The 14420-nt window shown below is 42.4% G+C and overlaps 1 protein-coding gene across 1 annotated transcript; it reads left to right on the top strand.

Moving 5' to 3' along the window:
- Positions 1 to 370: 370 nt before the first annotated feature.
- On the top strand, positions 371 to 11044 carry DNAJA1 (DnaJ heat shock protein family (Hsp40) member A1). The gene is made up of 8 exons (XM_026866582.1): positions 371 to 504; positions 691 to 868; positions 1998 to 2102; positions 2199 to 2426; positions 3817 to 3931; positions 7723 to 7838; positions 8377 to 8477; positions 9770 to 11044. The coding sequence occupies exons 1-8, from the start codon at positions 373 to 375 to the stop codon at positions 9986 to 9988; spliced, it is 1194 nt and encodes a 397-aa protein (XP_026722383.1). The 5' UTR covers positions 371 to 372; the 3' UTR covers positions 9989 to 11044.
- Positions 11045 to 14420: the final 3376 nt, after the last annotated feature.

Here is a 14420-nt window from a genome sequence, read left to right as displayed (position 1 = left end):
GGTGCCTGAGGATTTAATCTCTGGTTCCTGGCTGCAGTTTCTGCTAGAAGGACAGTTCATGTGATCTCAGTTTAGCTGGAGTCACACGAGGTTACTGTGATGGCTCTTGAGATGAAATCTGCTGTGTTACAAATAGAGCAGTAGTTATCTAAAAGCTTTTGCACAAGAGAATGGAACAACTTGACCATACCTTTTTTTTTTTTCCTTAATTACTCTCCCTCCCACTGCTGCCTCCTCCTGCTTTGGTCATTCCTTCTGGTAAAACCATATTTGCATTAATGAGTATTACCAGCAAAAAAATCTTTTGAAAGGCAGTAATTAGCCCTGCTCACAGGGACAAAGTAAAAGACTGCTTAGTGGCCGTCCTCCACCATGGTGAAGGAGACTACCTACTACGACGTGCTGGGCGTGAAGCCCAACGCCTCTGCTGAGGAGCTGAAGAAGGCCTATCGAAAACTAGCGCTCAAGTACCACCCTGACAAGAACCCCAATGAGGGCGAGAAGGTCGGTGGCGGGACGGGATGGGGCTGCGGGGCCGCCTGCCCCGGGGGGTACTGACACGGAGGCTGAGGGGTCGGGCTGGGGAGCGTTTGGGGCGAGTGGGGAGGTGGCCGGGGGTGGGGGCTCGCCGGGGTGCCGTTTGGGCTTTCAAGGCACTGCTGCCTGAGACACGATGTGTGTTTCTTGCAGTTTAAGCAGATTTCCCAAGCTTACGAGGTACTGTCAGACCCAAAGAAGAGGGACCTGTATGACAAAGGAGGCGAGCAGGCCATCAAAGAGGGTGGCTCTGGTGGTGGTTTTGGGTCACCGATGGACATATTTGATATGTTCTTTGGCGGCGGTGGGAGGATGCAGAGAGAGAGACGAGGTAACGTGCTATTTTCCAATACTTTCAGGCTTTATAGCATAATCGCCGTGGTAGACACGATCAAAGTCTCTGAGGGGAATGCTGTAGATGTAAGGCTTTAAGCAGTGTTAAAATGAAATTACAAGCTTGATCTCAAAATGGGAGACAGTGTTTCTAGCCTTTAACGCCTGAAACAAGGAGGGGAGGGCATTTGGTTCATAGTGTGGTAGTTTGGTCTCTTGTGTATTGTTTCATGTTAATAGCTAACCAGATTTCATGTTTGGAAAGCCTTTAGCTGGGTGTAAGCCCAGTTGCTGTTAGGCTGAACAGGAAACTGAACGGTAACAAAGCTTAAAAATTTTTAAACTAAGCTGCCATAAGTAACTATATCTAAATAAAATAGCCAAATCAAATTGAGTATGTAGAACCTTTTTGTTTTCTTGTGCTGTTCAGTGGAATTGAGTTGAAGTTGCAGTAAAATACTGGTCAGAGATTAAAGTCCAGTTAATTATACTGAGAAGGACGCTAGAGTTAAACAAACTGGTTAAGAGTGATGCTGCCCGCATCACTTCTTAGTGTAAACTTGGTGACAAAGAGAAGAAAAAAGGGTTTGTGTCAAGATATTGTATTGTATCACAGTATGCCTAGCAAGCCAGGACTTTGGTATTCTTCACAAAATTAAGCCTACAGCAGCTAGAATTCTAATTAATTCCTGGGTGTAAAAATTTAATTACTCAATTTAGTTTCCAGAAAGTCCTGTGGTGAGAAGAAAGTACTTTGCTTACTCTACACAGTGTCTCCTGCTTCCTTGTAGGAGACATGTTCAGTCATTGTGTTAAAATTGAAGTCCTCCATTGTAACACTTAAGTGTCTCTGTTATTGTTTGTGCTTTCACAGTAAGCTTTTTCTACTGACTACCTCTAACAGAATAGTGTTATTGACAAAGCTATTAGAATTGTTACCTAATTTAACATCAGATAGGAAGGGGTTATTGACTAATACCAGCAAAGCAAGATAAAGCTATTTTAAAACAGGGTGTTAAAGCTCATATACTTGGTTTATCTTGACTTGAGCATATTGACATGGGAAGTTCACTATTACTTGGAGACCAAGCTTTCAAACTTGAGTAAGTATCTGTTTTCTTTTGCAGGCAAAAATGTGGTCCATCAATTGTCAGTAAGTTTAGAAGATATGTACAATGGTGCAACAAGGAAACTTGCTCTGCAGAAGAATGTTATCTGTGACAAATGTGAAGGTAACTGAAGCTGAAACTAAACAGAAGTTGCTTCTAAAGCTTTTGTGTTTCTTTTCTGGCAGCACATAACCGTCTATCTCCAACTTTCATTCTCAGGTCGTGGTGGTAAGAAAGGTGCGGTAGAGTGCTGTCCTAATTGCAGAGGAACAGGTATGCAGATCAGAATTCATCAGATTGGGCCAGGAATGGTGCAACAAATCCAGTCTGTGTGTATGGAGTGTCAGGGGCATGGGGAGCGTATCAGCCCCAAGGACCGGTGTAAGAGCTGCACTGGCAGAAAGATTGTGAGAGAGAAGAAGATACTAGAAGTTCATATTGACAAAGGTGAGATGTCTTACTAAGATAAAATACTGAACTTGGATGTATTTACTGACTTTGCAGCACTAAAACAGAACCTTCAGCAAATGCATGGTGTTGATTTGATGAGTACACTGCTGAATACGTATACAGCATAACTGCCTGTTGCTGCCTTTAAAAAGTAGACTTCTTTTTAGAGAACATTGATTACTTCTCTGTTTGTGTCTAATACCTGTGCATGTAACTAAGAATCCGTTCCAAAACCTGCAGTATTGTAAGCAGTGAATTAGTTTTGAGCAACCTCATAAGCCTGAGTCTTGATCAGGTAGCTGGACATCACTTGTTGACTTAACTTGCCTAATGAGTTTTCCCTGCAGACTCCGATCACTTCTACTGTGTTTCAGTGTGAAGGGGAACCAGGTCTGCTATAGTAATAGGGTGCAGAGACAGTGCTAAGCCTTTCATGCTTAGAACTGTTTGCTACACAGCCCTGACAGCACTGCTCAGTGCAGGGAGTCTTTGCCTGGCAAAATGCAACTCAATACACAAACCCTCACACTGATAGTAATGGGTGAACGCAACAGTGTTGAGTGTTAAATGCATTTCTGTTGAGAAGGCTGCTCAAAACCTGTTGGGAAAAGTCTCTGTAGTGCAGCTTGTAAGACAGAGCAATCTGACAAGCACATGGCTTCTGCAGACTTGGCCTGATTATCACTTGCAACTGTTATATGTGTAAGCACACCTTTATACAATGCCTGGATTTGTTTTTAACAGGTAAAATCCTACAGTAGCATTAAATATGAGGACTAGTAGGGAAATACTATTGACATTTTAAATGGGGAAATTACTGAGAAGAGTTTATCTTCTCTTTCTTATAGAAAAACATGCTGTAGGCTAGCATGAGGCAGCTGGAATTTTATGGTGGGGAGTTTTGTAGGGGTGAAACTGGTTTCTTCTGCGATGGTTACAATCCTGGGGAGAGTATTTCTTGCACTCAGCAGGCACTGAGATGGTGTTTCATAAGTAGCTCTACTACATTTTTTTTAAACTGAAGATTTATAAAAGTTGCTTGGTCACTGGCTTTCAGAATGTATTTTTCATGCAGTGTTTCTTTTTTTAGTACTTGTGCATATAATGAAAGCAGTTTTGATAATGTTTCCCTTGAGGACTTTATCTTGGCAGGTGGCTGTTTTTCACTACAGTTAAGCTTAATGGTCTCAACATAGTAGAGGTTAGCACCTCTAAAATCTGTTGGATGTGTTGGATTAAAAAAAACAACTTGAGTGCTTCAAGGGAAGGTCCAGATGTTTTAATTTAAAGATCCAGAGATCTCCTGGTACCAGCCTATAAAAGTATTTCTTATTGCTGCTTTTCACTTAAAAAAAAGATGAAAATGTTTGTTTGTTTTCTGCAATAGGAATGAAGGATGGTCAGAAAATAACATTCCATGGTGAAGGGGACCAAGAGCCAGGACTAGAGCCAGGGGACATCATTATTGTCTTGGATCAAAAAGACCACTCTCTATTTACAAGGTAAAAACTCTAGAATTTCTTTGTATTAACTCCTAAGATGCTAGTCCATGTCATTCCTTGGTTACCACTCACCTTTTTTCTGCTGGAAATACCAGTAGATTGGGTGTCGAAGAGGGCACTGAGGTTTGTGGGAATGCTGGTACAACTAGTTCCAATTCACTCATGTGTTAGTAGCACACAGTATTCTTATGTGAGCTTTGACAGTGGGAGGGGATAGCAGGCAAACAAAACCAAATTTTTGAAACTCCTAAAATACTGAGATTTTTGTTTAATAGTCGTGATATTTGTGATATATTTCCATGCTCTTTTTAGGGTAGCATTTCATTATTTACCTCAGAAAATTACCACTTCATGTAGGCCATTGTTCATTGCCCACTTGGCTTCAAGGCACAGAAAACTTTTAGTGTGTTCACTTTTGCTCAGGGAATTTATTTCTAACAAACTTACTGAAATAGAGCACACACCCTTCTGACCAGAGGTGGCTTCCCACACTTCCATTTCCTGCCCGGAGTGCACTGGTCAGGGTAATCAGTCCTGTCTGTTCTTTCTTGCGAAAGCAAAAGTGACTCAAGCAGCATTGACCATGTCTGAAATATTTCATGTTACTGGATGGTAGTGCTTGGTGTTGCAAGCCTCCTTGTTTCAAGTTACTGTTTGTGGAATAAGTCTGTCCAGTGCATTTAGGTCCAATTAAAAGCAACACTGGGCATCATGCAGAAAGGTGTTGTGCTTGATGTCTCATTGCTTCTGTTCATAGCAGTAACAAGGGAATCAGTGGATTTAGAGAAAGGATTTACGTCATAACCAACCACTGATAAGTACTTGTAAATAGGAACAGTGAGTCAAAGGTTCTTGGGAAACCTGCAGCTGGTCTGCCTGACTGTCCTGTATGGTACTGAGCTCTGGAAGCTGGTGCCAGAAATCTGTGCCAAAGAATGCTAAGCTCACAGGCTAAGAATGAGTCCTTTTTGCTTTGGATAAGCTTACTCAGCTGATTTTTCTTAACTTACAGTGAAAGATACTGAATCACCTATGCCAAAGGGACAGTTTGGGACAAACTGTTTGCATGACTACCTGGGACTTGAAGTCACAATTCCACTGGCTTATTTTTGTCCAGTCCATCTTTCTGCCTACTAACTTCCGTGCTAGTGTCCTTAGATAACCCCTGATGTTAACTGGTCTTGCAGGGTCATGTTGCTCTGGGACAAGTGTTATGTTTCCCCTCTCCTGTCAGAGTCTAAAATTAACTTTTCAGGCAAGTCTTCTCCCAGAGACCTTTAAAACAGAGTCACTGAAATAACTAGACTCTTTGAATAGGCTGGAGGATTTTGTAGCCCTTGAATATACAGTGCATGCAGATATTGCTAGCACTGCCATCCTGAAGCCAGAATAGGCAGTTAGGACAACTACATTATCTCCTCCTGGTACCTCTTAGTGCTTTCTAGATGGTACTTTCATCATAACCCAGAGTAGCCATCACCTGTTCAGACTTACCTAGTACCTTCCTTCAGAAAGCAAGTGTAACAGAGTAATATAAAGCTAGATGATGCACTTAAGGAAGTGTTAATCTGCATAAAGGAAGGTATTAGTTGTCCCATTTGCAGTGTTTAGGAGGTTGAGAGATAAATGCTTTCTAGAAATTTGGAAGGAGCAGTGAATTGAAAGTGGATGCAAGTGAGCCTTTGTTGGGTCCCGCTCAGACAAGGGAGATGAATGACTCAGGTTCGTAAAACCCCAGCAGAGTGGACAACGCTGAGACAAGTGTCAAAGTCCAGACATTTATTAACTTCCCACAATGTACTAATTGGATACACAATAATTGGCTAAGTATATAAAGAGTTAGAGCAAGCAATGTAGCATGCCTTGTGTTACCTAATGGTAGTGAGGGAAAAGAGGAAAAAGAAAAGGAGGGAGATAGAATAGAGATCACCAGCCTGAGTTTCTGCACTGGTCCAGTCCAAGTTCATCAGGAATGCATCTGTCCTCTTCACTTCTTCATGTTTTCTTCTTTCCTTTCCTGCTCCTACTCCCTTTCTAAGCACTCCATCAGCTTCTCAGGGCTTTGCATTTGCTCAGAAGTGAAATTCCAAAGCATTGGAGGTGCCCACCGACTCAGGCCTTTGCCCATCTTTTCCCACACCCCTTGCCACTCACTATTATCTGATCTCGGGGCAGGTTTCCGGGCACTGCTGTTGTCAGAGAAATACCATATGGCCAAAACCGAAACCAGGCAGACATTCAGAAGGCATAGTGCCACAATCACACTGGCCTGCAGGCTCCATGAATAGTTAAAATTCCCCAAAGCCGAGAGGATCTCTTCCCCTGGCTCACCCACAGAGGGGGTAATACCCCTAACAAAAAACTAAACGGCAAACAGGTACTGGCCCACCCCCCCACACAGCGATACAAAGGCATTATAAGCATTCAATAGCCAGTATAACAACATAAGACCCTTTGCATATTTTCCACTGATAACAAACACCACCACTGGGATTATACGCTGGATATAAGGGTTAATCCATCCCCCCCATGCAAGCAAATGGGCCAGCATTGCAAACATTTTCTTATCAAACAAATACAAACAGAAAGATTACACCCAACAGATTGCTCTACCACACTCTGGTCAGTGTCTGCCCCACGTTGGGCGCCAAATTTTAATGTGCAAGGTTTAATTCTTGCTGGGATGAGAGAGCATGTGGCTGTTGCCCCTCCCCCACCGGTCAGGCTGGAAGTTAAACACAGACCCCGGCTGAAATAACAAGAAATTTAATACACCAGAGTAATAGAACAATCTGAATAACAACAACAGTATCAATAGTAACAACAATAAACAGCAATAACAGTGAACAAGACAAACGATATACAGAGAAATACCGCTAAATGATCAAGGAGCAAACCCGCCGCATGTATGGCAAAAACCAACACCAGAAGCAAAAGGTAAAAAGGCTCCACCCCTGGACCTGACGTCAACATGGTATGAATAACCCGGCTGGAGATCCCTTCCCCCTCTCTCTCTGCTGGGGAAAACTTTATCCTGGCTGAACCAGGACACCCCCTCAATTTATACACATGTTCCTTGGGTCCGTCCCCTAGGTCAGCCCACATACCTACATATCCCATGTATGGGGAGGGGTAAGGTGCTTCATGGGATGATGTCATTAGCATGCTCTTGATAATCTTCATTAGCATATGCAGGGGTGTCAACTTTAATATGCATTTTGCGGATAATGAAGCAAAGGTCATTCACTGGACAGATGGCCCTTGAAACTTTACAAGATGCACCAGAGTGGAACCATCCTGCCTTCACAGGGCTCCCTCCTCCAGCCGCATCCTGTGCTATCCATGCCGCCTTATCAGCTCCGCACTGTCCACCTGTGACTATAATTTCGCTACTTGCAAGCATTTGAGATGTTCCTCTGCTTGGAGGGCCTCTGCTTTCCCCCATCACTTACCTCTCTCAGGCTGTTTTTTCTTGCAGTCCTGTTTCTCCCTGGCTGTTTTGGGGAGTTATAATTTGTCTCTCACAGCTGTGCAGTATTTATTTGTTTTCAATAAACATTTCTACACCTTTGATAGCTAGACTTGATCAGTAATGGCTTTCAGTGTGGATATCATTCCTGTAATTGCTCACTTGAGATGCTGCACCAATATTCAGTATTCCTTTTTTAATTACCTGTGCTTCTATTAAAATTGAAGCTTTATTGTCCTTGCCAAGGTAAATACTGAAGTGTGGTATGGTCCTTTTACTGCTTCTCCCTCTCTATAACTGTTTTTGATTGGTTCTGCCTTAGACGAGATGAAGACCTTCTGATGTCTATGGATATTCAACTGGTTGAAGCACTGTGTGGCTTTCAAAAGCCTATCACAACGCTGGATAATAGAACTATTATTATTACCTCCCATCCTGGTAAGTGCTGGTTTGCTTTCTGCTAGAAGTCAAAGCAAACAGTGAACGTAAGCTGGAAATTTGAAGGAATAGAAACAGCCCATCTTGATGCGCAAGGGATGTATGCTGGTATCAAGCTTTTTTCCTAGTCTTTGCAATACATATCTTTATTTAAAGAGGGATTTTTGGATAGCGGTCAGCAGTAACTTTCTCTTTGCGTGATATAGTAACAGACCTTACCTCATGGACATACTTGTATCCTGAGGATACCTCATGAGACTTGAAGGCCGTGGGTCTCTGAAAACCACTTTTTCAGCCTTGGAACTGATGGAGCACTTAATAAATTTGTAAGTATGCTTCCTCTGGGAAGCATAACAAGGTTACAAGAATGTAATGTAGATGTCAACCTGGCAGTAAGTCCCTATTAGAGTACTACATTTGGTGTAGCTGTCTAACACAATGTAGAAGGTTACATAAATATTCAAGGGAGTTAAAAACTACAGCTGTTTCTGTTGTGCATGTAGCCATTCCTTTTCGTGGTGCTTTTTTTTTTTTTTAGGCCAGGTTGTCAAGCATGGGGCTATTAAGTGTGTGTTGAATGAAGGTATGCCAATTTATCGCAGACCATATGAAAAAGGACGTCTGATCATAGAATTCAGGGTAAGTGCATCAACTTACATACATGTCACAGTTCAGCACTTGAATATCCATCCAAAATCTAACCTCTAAGCATTACCTCAATCAAGAGATGCCAATTATCAGATGTCATGGTTTGGTATTGGTTTTTTACAATTTTTACAATTTTACGGAATTACAGTTCAAAGAGAAACACTCAGTGCTGAAAGTATGTTAAGTACCAGAATAGTTTCTTTGCATAGTTTGGAATTTCCATTTGCTTGCGTCCTAGTTATGGCTGGGATAGAATTAATCTTTCTTCTTAGTAGCTAGAGTAGCGCTGTGTTTTGGATTCAGAATGCTGACAGCAACAACTGAAAATATCAGAGTGTTGAGAGATCAACAACTCTCCAACTCATCAGTGTGTTGAGAGATCATGGACTCCAACTCCCCATGTCCTGTCCATGTGCAGGTGTACAAGGAGCTGGGGGGAAGCACGGCCAGAGCACTGGACCCAAACTGGCCAATGGAATATTCCATATAGATGCAACATCATGCTCAGTATGTAGAGGAGGGTCAGCCGGGAAGGAAGGGGTTCTCTCTTGCTTCCAAGATCGCAATTGCTGGATCTTGATGTGTTGGGATCGCCATCTGGGAATGGGCTGGGTATCAGCCAGAAGGTGGTGAGCAATTGCATTGTGCATTACCTGCTTGTATTTTCTATTACTTTATTTCAATTATGAATCTGTTTTTATCTCAACCTACAAGTTTACCCTTCCAATTTACTTCCATCCCCTGGGCCACGGGAGTGTGAGTGGCTCTGCATGGTGTTTGCCTGCCAGCTAGGTTTAAACCATGGCAGCTTGGCATGTTCTTTAGTTTCTCTCATCATGTTTCTATTGTTGTGATGAACTAGTAACTTACCCTGTGCTGGAGCAAAGGACTGGGCTGAAAAATACTGATTTCTTCTCTGGAGAGAAGCTAATAGAGAGCTGTGGCAACAGGCACTGTCTGCTATGGTTTTAGAGGAGATGCAACCATATGGCTAATGTTGATACATCCTGTGCTTTGCTTCTAGGGTGATTCCAGAGGGCAGCCTGAGACATAAGAAATGTTGGCTAAGACTTAGTTAAGGTGCCAGAATTAGAAGCTAGTTTCTCACAGGCGTTAAAAAATAGACTACTGACTTAGATTTTTTTTTTCTATTTTATTTTTAAGCACTGGGTTTAAGTCATCTGTGATGATAAAGCTGACTTTGGCAGATATTTGACCTGTGGTGGGATAGAAAAAGACCAATTCAGGCAGACTTGAGTAACCAGAGTTCTTAACAATTTCAGGTGAACTTCCCAGAGAGTGGCTTCCTCTCCTCAGATAAGCTGTCTTTACTTGAAAAAATGCTACCTACAAGGCAGGAAATAGAAGAAACTGAGGAAATGGAACAGGTGGATTTAGTGGACTTTGATCCATCTCAAAAAAGAAGACACCACTATAACGGAGAAGCCTATGAAGATGATGAGCATCACCCTAGAGGTGGTGTGCAATGTCAGACATCGTAAATGGGCCAGTGAATAACTTGTGATGCTTGTTTTGTATGCATTAGTGGATGAGTGAAGGACTACAAGCAGTTCACGCTCCCTTCCTGCTATTTGTTGTTCTATCCAGCCATAGTTGTTTCTAAAAGCATAAAGAAATAAACTAAATAATTAAACTGACTTTGCAATTTATATAAAGCTCCAGGATGCAAGCTCAGATGAAGTTGATTGCACTTCACCCCTGCCTCTTGGTCAGGAAAACTCCCTTACTTGCTTGTCTTTTATTCCAAGCCTTGTAATTCCTGTATGTGTGCAATTGCCCAGGCTTAAACAAAGATTCTATGGTGTTCTTTTTAGGAATTCTAGATCTTATACTCTGTTAATAAAGTATGCACAAGTACTTATAATTCATGGTAAGATATAGTTAAGTTTTGTACCAGTTAGGATATAACATGTTAATGTTTTGGGCTTGTACTGGTGTTAAATAGGGTCTGGCTCTAATACAACCACAGGATGTGAAGCTGATATGGCTGTGGTCAGTCTTCGCAGGCCCATTAAAGTGAGCAATCCACAAGCTCTCCAAAGCTACTGCAGTTGCAAAAATAGTACCTCTGCCAGCTTTGGTCCTGACCCTGGAGCTAGATGTGAAGCTTGCTTTGGTTCATTGCTGACTACTGTTTGGCTGCTGTCTTGCACCATACTGCCTATAGAGCCAGTGGTTGCTTGGCTGCTGCAGGAGCTTCCTTTGCTACTGTGCATGAGTAAAAACCTCCAGGCTTTATCAGCACAGATGTAGTTTGGAATCTGTCAGCCTGCTGGCTTGTGAAGCTTGACTTCCACCTTGATTACTGAAATCAGATACCCCTCAGTGGTGTGTCATGGAAAGCAGCATCAGCCCTGTTGCTGGGCAGACGTGAACCTGCAGATGAGAGTCTCTGTCAGTGAATACAACCAACTGATGGATCTAGGATGCTCTGAAGTTAATGTATTGTGTGTGTTATTTTAAGCTGACTCTGGAAAATTCTGTATGAATGTTCTAATTATTGTAGATGAAGCATTTCCAATATAATTACAAAATTGTTCATTGCCTCTTTTCTTAGACCAGATGTTGGTTTAAAGACACCACCCCCTTCTTTTTAGACAGCTATTCACAGAAAAATCTTAGAAAAAAATTCTTTCAGAAAACATGCTGAGAAGATGGGTCCAGATTTAACCTCTAGTGTGGTAGTTTAGTCTTGTTCTACCATCTGGCTTAGGACAGAGCTTATGCCTTTCATACTGCTTTGAAGCAGAAGTGTCACAAAGAACTCAGTTTTGCTTCCTGGAAATAGCTGCTATGTGACAGTACGTGTGTTGTAACTTGAATATCTGGAAATTGTTAGTCTCGGAAAACATCTTTAGCTCTTGTGAGCATTACAGCTTTTACTCTATAAAGACAGATGGCTAACCATGGCTTCTGTACCTCAAATGTAGCCCTTTCAGGTACCTACACAAGAGGAATCCCCTGTGTGTTTCACCTGCTTTTTTTTTTTTTTTTCAGCAGGAATAAAATTACATAGGCAAAGTGTCATTCCAAATTCTTGAACGAGCTCATCAGTGAGCTGTACAAATGTGACCAGCAGGATCCTTTGCTCTGTCAATAAGACAGTTTAGCTGAGTTAAGGAGAGGAACAGAAAGTAATCCTACCTACACAACTGTCTTCAGACTAAACAGCACTAAAATACTTGTTTTCAGTTCAGTAGGCACCCTTGTTTCTTCTTTTTCTGTAGCCACTGGATCAAGACCGCTAAGGGTAAACCAAACACAATGCAGTGCCTTGAGGCAACAGGATATTGTTTTTCTTCAGATGACTATTATATAAAAAACATTCCATAGCCCTTTTTTTTTCCAGGGACACTGGTTTCCTTTCACCACACCCATAGCTTTATCAACAGAGCTGAGGTAATATTTCTGTTCTTGACTTACTCTGAAGACCATGGTGGCCAGTCCTGCTTCATGCTTGATGACAACACAGCTAGTCTAGAGAATATGCCAGGACTAGCTTCCATGAGGGTGGCTAACTAGAAGCCTCCAGAAGCCTTTGCAGAGCCGCCCAGGGAAAGATGCTACTAGTAATGTAGGAAGGGCAGCAGTAACACAACCAGTTTAGTATTCTGCTTTGAAATCATCTGGTAACTGGCATAAAAGCTATGTCCTAAAGAAATATACTGACAGCAGAAGCGTAAGCCTTCAGCAAAAAAACAGTAACGAATGAAGGCAAGAGCTAGCAAGAAGGAGGACCTAGCCCTTAGACTTTCAAGTGGGATATTGAATATAACTTATGGCCTCTTCCAAGCTTCTTAGTTTTCCCATGATATTCTGAGTATCATAAAGCTACAGCAAGCATCAAAACATGTTCTGCCATTGAAAAAGAAGACACTTTCTTCTGATTTCTTGTTGCTCTGTGGAGGATAGTTTCCCATTTTGGGTAATGAACTGAATGGACAGCTGTAAAAAGGAGGATACAGTAGCACAGAATAGCTGCTTCCATAACTAGGTGTTGTAATCCAAACTATCAGAACCTGAACTGGTGTTTGCAATTACTTCCAGTTTTTCAGTTTTAACAACACCAAATTCATATCATCAAGCTTATAGTCAGAATCACTGTAATGTGATTCTTTTCATTGTGAGCCAGGCATATAGGACTTGTTTTTTCCCCAGAAATCTAGCAGCTTCATTATTACACAGGTTTGCTGTGAAACTGAGAACGCCCACTGCAGACTCATTTAAGAGCCTGCTCTCATTTTTCTTCTGCCTGTCAGACTTCAGGGCCCTAACTGTCTTCTCCTCCCTGTGCTTTGTCCTCCTGCTACACAGCAGCAGTGCAAGAAGTTTGCTCAGCCCAGGGCTGAGTGATCCCAAATCTTTGAACTTGCAGTGTGACACAAGGTTAAGCAGGAAATCAACTTGCCCTATGACTTTTTCATTAGCAACTTCATCTAGGGAGACATGTTCCTGCTTCCATTCGTGATGGATTGGTGCTCAAAGCATTAGTAAGGCACGCTGAAAGAAGCAAGCCTTTATTTAAGCCATCCTTTTCCAGAACCACAGAAAAAGAAATGCCGTGTTCCATGTTTTCTTAGGAGGTAAGATGAGCACTCTTACAGTGCCCAAAGAATGAGGGACTTCAACCACCCTGATTGCTGGCAGAACATAACAAATGCAAGAGGTTCCTGGAGTGCATCAGTGAGAACTTTCTGACTCAAGTGACAGAGGATCCAATAAGGAAATGTGCTCTACTGGACCTCATACTCACCAACAAGGAGTTTGTTGGGACTGTGAAGGTCAAAGGCAGCCTTAGCTGCAGTTCACAATCCTGAGAAGAAGGAGCAGGGTAAAAAGCAAGATGTCAATCCTGAACTTCAGGAGAGCAGACTTTGATCTCTTCAAAGGTCTGATCGGAAGCATCCCATGGGATAAGGCCCTGGAGGGAAGAAGGGCCCAATATTCAAATATTCAAAGATCACCTCCTCCAGGCTCAAGAGCAGTCCATCCCAGTGAATAGGAAGTCAGGCATACATATTAGGAGGTCTGTGTAAATGAATGAGAAACTCCTGGACAAACTCAAACACACGAAGAAAGCATTCAGAGGGTGTAACCAAGGATGGGTAAATTGGGAGGAACACAAAGATGTTGCCCAAGCATCCAGAGATGAAGTTATAAAAGCTAAAGCTCAACTGGAGTTGAACCTGGTCAGGGATGTCAAAGACAACAAGGGCTTATCTAAGTACATAGGTGGAAAAGGCTATGGAAAATGCAGGCCTGTTGCTGAAGGACATGGGGCACCTGGACATGAAAAAGGTTGAGGCACGGAATGCCTTCTTTGCCTCAGTTTTCCAAGCAGCACTGGCCTTCAGGACTCCCAGGTCCCAGAGACCAAGGGGAAAGTCTGGAGCAGGGAAAATGTACCCTTGGTAGAAAAGGATCAGTTCAGAGAAGACCTACATAAACCAGACATCCCATAGGCCCCCATAGGATGCACCCACAAGTGCTGTTGGAGCTGGCATATGTCATTGCAAGGCCACTCATAATAATCTTTGATTGACCATGGTGACTGGGGAAGTGTCCAAAGACTGGTGGAAAGCAAATGTCACTTCCATCTTCAAGAAGAGCAAGAAGGACCCAGGGAACTAAAGGTCTGTCAGCCTCACTTTCAAGTGATGGAGAAGCCAAACCGGGCACATTTCCAGGCATATTAAGAAAATCATCAGTAGTAGTCAGCATGGCTTCAACAAGGGGAAGTTATGCTTGACCAAGTTGATACATTTTTATGATGAAATGACTGGCCTGGTGTCACATCCTGCTCAGACAAGGGAGATGAATGACTCAGGTTCGTAAAACCCCAGCAGAGTGGACAACGCTGAGACAAGTGTCAAAGTCCAGACATTTATTAACTTCCCACAATGTACTAATTGG

This window comes from Athene cunicularia (genome assembly GCF_003259725.1).
Source record: "Athene cunicularia isolate RWA chromosome Z unlocalized genomic scaffold, athCun1 chrZ_part3, whole genome shotgun sequence".
NCBI classification, from domain to species: domain Eukaryota; kingdom Metazoa; phylum Chordata; class Aves; order Strigiformes; family Strigidae; genus Athene; species Athene cunicularia.
Note: the sequence above shows the minus strand (reverse complement) of the source record. Positions and strands in the feature narration are given on the sequence as shown.